General features: G+C 36.7%; 1 protein-coding gene across 1 annotated transcript in view; it reads left to right on the top strand.

Annotated features, from left to right (window-relative positions):
- Positions 1 to 2,783: 2,783 nt before the first annotated feature.
- Positions 2,784 to 4,813, top strand: part of LOC105532349 (protocadherin-23-like) — a 151,535-nt gene continuing 149,505 nt past the window's right edge. The window contains 1 exon segment of the mRNA XM_011970529.1: positions 2,784 to 2,917. Within this exon segment, the coding sequence (XP_011825919.1) occupies positions 2,784 to 2,917 (134 nt within the window).

Here is a 4,813-nt window from a genome sequence, read left to right as displayed (position 1 = left end):
GGTCCTCTCCTAGCCTTCTGTTCCACACCTCCTCTTTACTTGTGATTACAGATTTGAGAGACAATCTATCCAATGGATGTGTAAGATTTTGGTTTTTGTCAACCCTGTTTTTAACTGCATGATAAATCTTACCTAGATTGATTCCTTGAATTCTTGAGTATGGATATGTCTGAGACTGAGAAATTATCCCATAGGTACATCATAAATATTTATATACATAAACATTATTACTTGATGGTTTGTACCTGCCTGAGAATAAAGTCACCTTAAGAGTCAGTCCTCATCCTTATAGAGACAGACACCATCAAGACATAATGTAATTAATTCTGGGAGTCCTTGGACATGCTGTTGGGAGTGGTGATGTGGCATATCTTAGACTTCAGGGTCATGAACAAGAGCATGTCCAAGTCAGGGCTGAAACAGCAAAAGAGTGGACCGGTGGGACATTTCTGGAAGACTGTAGAGATTAGACTAGCATATGACATAATGAAACATTCTATAGGGTACCATGGCAGGAAAGTCCTGCTTTTTAGCTTAAAAGTACCTTTTGGACATAGGCAGAATTAAGGCAGCACTTATGACATTGGGATGTTGAAGACATTGCGAATATCATACCATGAAATACAACATCTAATTAAACTACTCCATAAAGAAAATCTTTTTAAAAGAATCATTTTATATCTCCATACTGTCTTTGTCTCAACTCCATATGTGTTAAAATATGAAGCCCATTTTTTTCCCCAACCAAAAGGTTTCCAGCTCAATCATGGACTTGAAACACTGAGAGATTAGCTGAAAAGCCACGTGAATGGGACTTGAATTCAACACGTAGAAGTTCTAACTTACAAGAAATGCGCTATGCAAATAATTCATTTTAGTGGCGTGTTTAGAGTTACCTGTTGGCCTCTTCTGGGCTGAAAACATTCCCTAGGTTTAAATTCTTTAATCAGGTATTAATCATATAGCTGTATGCTTGTAACATTCATTTCTATTGGATACTGTTTGTTAAGTTAATGTATTTTATTATCCATCTACTTAAAAATATAATATGAGCTACTAAAAAAACTACAAAAAACTCAGTAAGATGAAGATAAGATTAAAGAAATCAGGACAAAAGTCAAATGGAATAGTGAGATGAAATCAGGAAGCCTTAGTACATGGAAGTGGATTATGCAAGATTATACACATGTATTAAAGCTACATCAGTGAAGTGGTAAGACTCATATAGTCCCCAAGTTAGAAACATTCCTAACTGATCAGGACAAGCAGCATTGACTTTCCCTGATACTAAGGCCTGAGGAAATGGTTTTCCTGTAAGTCTTTATAAAGGGGGCACTAAAATGTAAGTCCCCTAAATAGTATGTTTACAATAAATATAGAGTTCTGTAAAAGTGATTGTATTGGGAGCTGGTATACAAAACAGTGCAGTCCACATTTCCGTAGTTAGATCTATGTGCATGACTTTCTTTTTTCCTCCATGAAGCAAAGCTGCTAAATTGAGAATAGGTTTCCAGACCTTAATATTTGCCCATTGTGACTACGACCCTTTTGCAGGTATGAAAACTGAAGCAGTTAGCTATAGTGCAGCCAGTCACAGTCCATACTGGAAATCACAGCCCTTAAGTTTATATTGTGAACTTACTCACTTTGCCTTCCTACTCTTTGTCTTTTTCATTAGAATTTTTTTTTAACCCATGGGTTTCCCTTGAGTTTAGAGTGCACCTGTTCATGTTTATATCTGGGAATGCATCCTTCCACTGGGAAGACCTCTGTGCATAAATTTAGGGTATCTCTTTGTTTTACAAAACATATATGGGGAGGTACAGCTAAAAGATAAGTCAAATGATTCTGAATTATGACACTCATTCCCAAAAAAGAGGGAGATGCTTAAATGTGAATCGTTTGAAAAAAAATCAACAACCAGCTCCCCTCTCTGGACTTCATGGGCATTTCAAGGTATCTTTGTGGGTGGAGTGGGAAGAGGGTGGCCCTTAACAATCATACCATGTGTACATACTTTTGGTGTATATAAAGTATATCAGGCTCAGTATAAAACATTGTTTACAAAACTGTGTCATTTTATAAGTTAACCTTTCCCATGATTGTACCCCAAGAGAGAACACCTGTTAGTAGTTTGGGGTATGTTATTCAGATTTTTATTTTCTCTGGGAATAGTAACATTTATGTAACTCTGCATAATGGTCTTCTATCTTGAGTTAGAATATTGGTCAAAAGGAAATGAGCTTTAGCTTTCAACAGGTCAGGGCCATCATGTGGCCCATTGCCTTCATCTCCTGCTGTTCACATTGGTGGAGTACAGGTGATTGCGGGGTAAACAGTATCTTGTTCTCTGCTGGGAACACACAGAACCCCCAAAACATTGAAAGTCACCTTTTACTTGGGATTCTTGCAATGCAATCCAACCCATAAGGTGTTGAGAGGATGTTGAGTTGTCAGATGAGGTTGGCTGACCCAGTTGCCCGTTGTCTTGTCTTTTCGCCTGGACTTTTGTTTTCATTTGCATATGACCCCTCTCCTGGAAAAGCACTCCTTTCCCTCAGTCTTTTTAACTCTTCGTCTTCTCCTTCAGCACTTTGCCTCCTCTTGCAAACTCAGCATCAGTGACTCTCTGATCTGCCTATTTTTAGATTTGAATGCTTTCCTTGTACTGCAAATGCGAAAGTCATGGAAGTATTTCCATATATGAATCTGTAGCACAGGGAAAGGGTTCATGCCAGAGACATGAAGTTGAAGCTACCCTCATATAGGAGATATTTAAAATCATGAGACTGGATGAGGTAACCAAACCAGAGAATGAAGACGGAGGAAAGGAGACGTTTACTAAGCAGTTTGAAAGTACTGATGCCTGTGTATATGAGGCGTATGTGAAAATTAATTCCATTGTGAAATCTTAGAGGTAAGAACAAAAATTAAAAATAAGTGTCAGCTTTTCTAAGTCTGTTCCTTCTGCCAAATTACATATGTGATTCATACTGGCCAAAGAATTTACTTCTGAGCTTCAGGGAAATAAAACCTTGGAAGAAATACTTAGCTAGGATCCTCTCGTGAATTTGTTTGTCATTTAAGGATTTATGGTGTTAGACATTGCCAATATCTATGATGGACATATAGTATTTGTAATACAAATTCATTTTTTGATGAATAAAATTTTCTGATCATGTACTTTTTTTGTGTTTCCAGATACCTGTAAGAATACTATGAAAATATTCGGTCATGGATTGCTTTGTTGTTTACATATGGTTTCTTTCTCTCTATTTTATTATTGTTTGGTGATGATGAGAATACTACAAATGTATTTGAAAATGATTGTTGTCCTGAACAGAGTTGTACATGATAAATGATCATATGAACCAGAACTAAGAGAATTTCACTTGTTATTAACACTGTTAATGCTAATAATAAACAGTTAAAAAGAGAATTTGAAAGTCATATAGTAAGAACTTGGGAAAGTAGACATCATAACTTGTTTTTCAGGTGCATCTGGAAGTGAAAGGTGATGTAGGTGTATTTGGAGCCTGTGTGTGTGTATGTGTGTGAATTATGACTTAGTGATATAAAAGGGAGGTGACTTTTGAACATTACTCAGCCAGTTACTTACAATTGATATTTCGATCTATTCTTTTGTCACAGGGTTAACAGTATCAACAGCCTAGGTCAGTTCACTGAAATAATTTAATAACTCAAAAGCAAGTAACTAAAATGATGTTTAAGTGCCAGTCTGTGGATCAGCTACCAGCAACCTAATTTTTATGCCATAAATATAAATTAATTTTTCTCTTAAAGATGAGTAATCTTAGCTGTGAGGGCAGACAACGCCTTATTGAAACAGTGTGTTTGGTAGAGAAGAGCTCTGGAATGAGAGCTCCTGTGTGGGCACTCTATTTCTCTAACTTTAACTTCCTTCAATTCCTTTTCGCATAGGTACCATGGAGAGGTTTTTGTTTCGTTTGATTTGTGTGTGTGTTTTGCTTGGAGGGGCAGGGGTCGTGGAGTGTGATTAGATTTAAAGTTAAAAGGATCTTGATAAAATAATTACTGGATCCTGTAATAGATCCGTTTTCTGTTTTAGTTTTTCCAATGGCAAACATGATTAAAATGAAAATTTTGTGAAATATAAAGTCATGATGTAAAAATTTCACTCAGTGAAAGCACTTTGAAGACAAATAGTTTAGGTCCTTTAAAAAAATCTCTCTCTCTCTCTCTGGTAAAGACAGATCCAGCCTCCTGTCTGTTTTTGTACCACCTGGTACAAAAGCTAAGAATGGTTTTTACATTTTTAAATGCTTGAAAAAAGAGAGAGAGAAATAATATTTCATGATAATTGAAAATGACATGAAATTCAAATATTGGTATGTGTAAATAAAATTCTACTAGAACAGAGCCATTCATTTACTTATTGTCCATGGCTCTTTCATGCTAAAATGGCAGAGTTGAGTAGTTGTAACAGAGGCTTTATGGCTTGTACAGCCTAAAATATTTACTGTCCCGCCCTTGCTCACCCCTGGTTTAGACATCAGGAATGCCTTCAGTCCTGTGACTCCTCCCCATCCATGCTGTAGTGGGTCTTCAAGAACCCAGTACTGTGAAGATGCACTCATAATAGTTCAAGACAGATGGCCAATGCCTATCAAATATAATTTCTTTTTAGGATTAATATTTTTTGATGCTCATCTTTTTTATAATAATGTTTCCATAAAATTACATGTATTTGGCTGGGCACGGTGGCTCACGCTTGTAATCCTAGTACTTTGGGAGGCTGAGGTGGGCGGATAATGAGGTCAGGAGATCCAGA

The sequence above is a fragment of the Mandrillus leucophaeus genome, unplaced genomic scaffold (genome assembly GCF_000951045.1).
Source record: "Mandrillus leucophaeus isolate KB7577 unplaced genomic scaffold, Mleu.le_1.0 Scaffold95, whole genome shotgun sequence".
Lineage (NCBI taxonomy): Eukaryota > Metazoa > Chordata > Mammalia > Primates > Cercopithecidae > Mandrillus > Mandrillus leucophaeus.
Note: the sequence above shows the minus strand (reverse complement) of the source record. Positions and strands in the feature narration are given on the sequence as shown.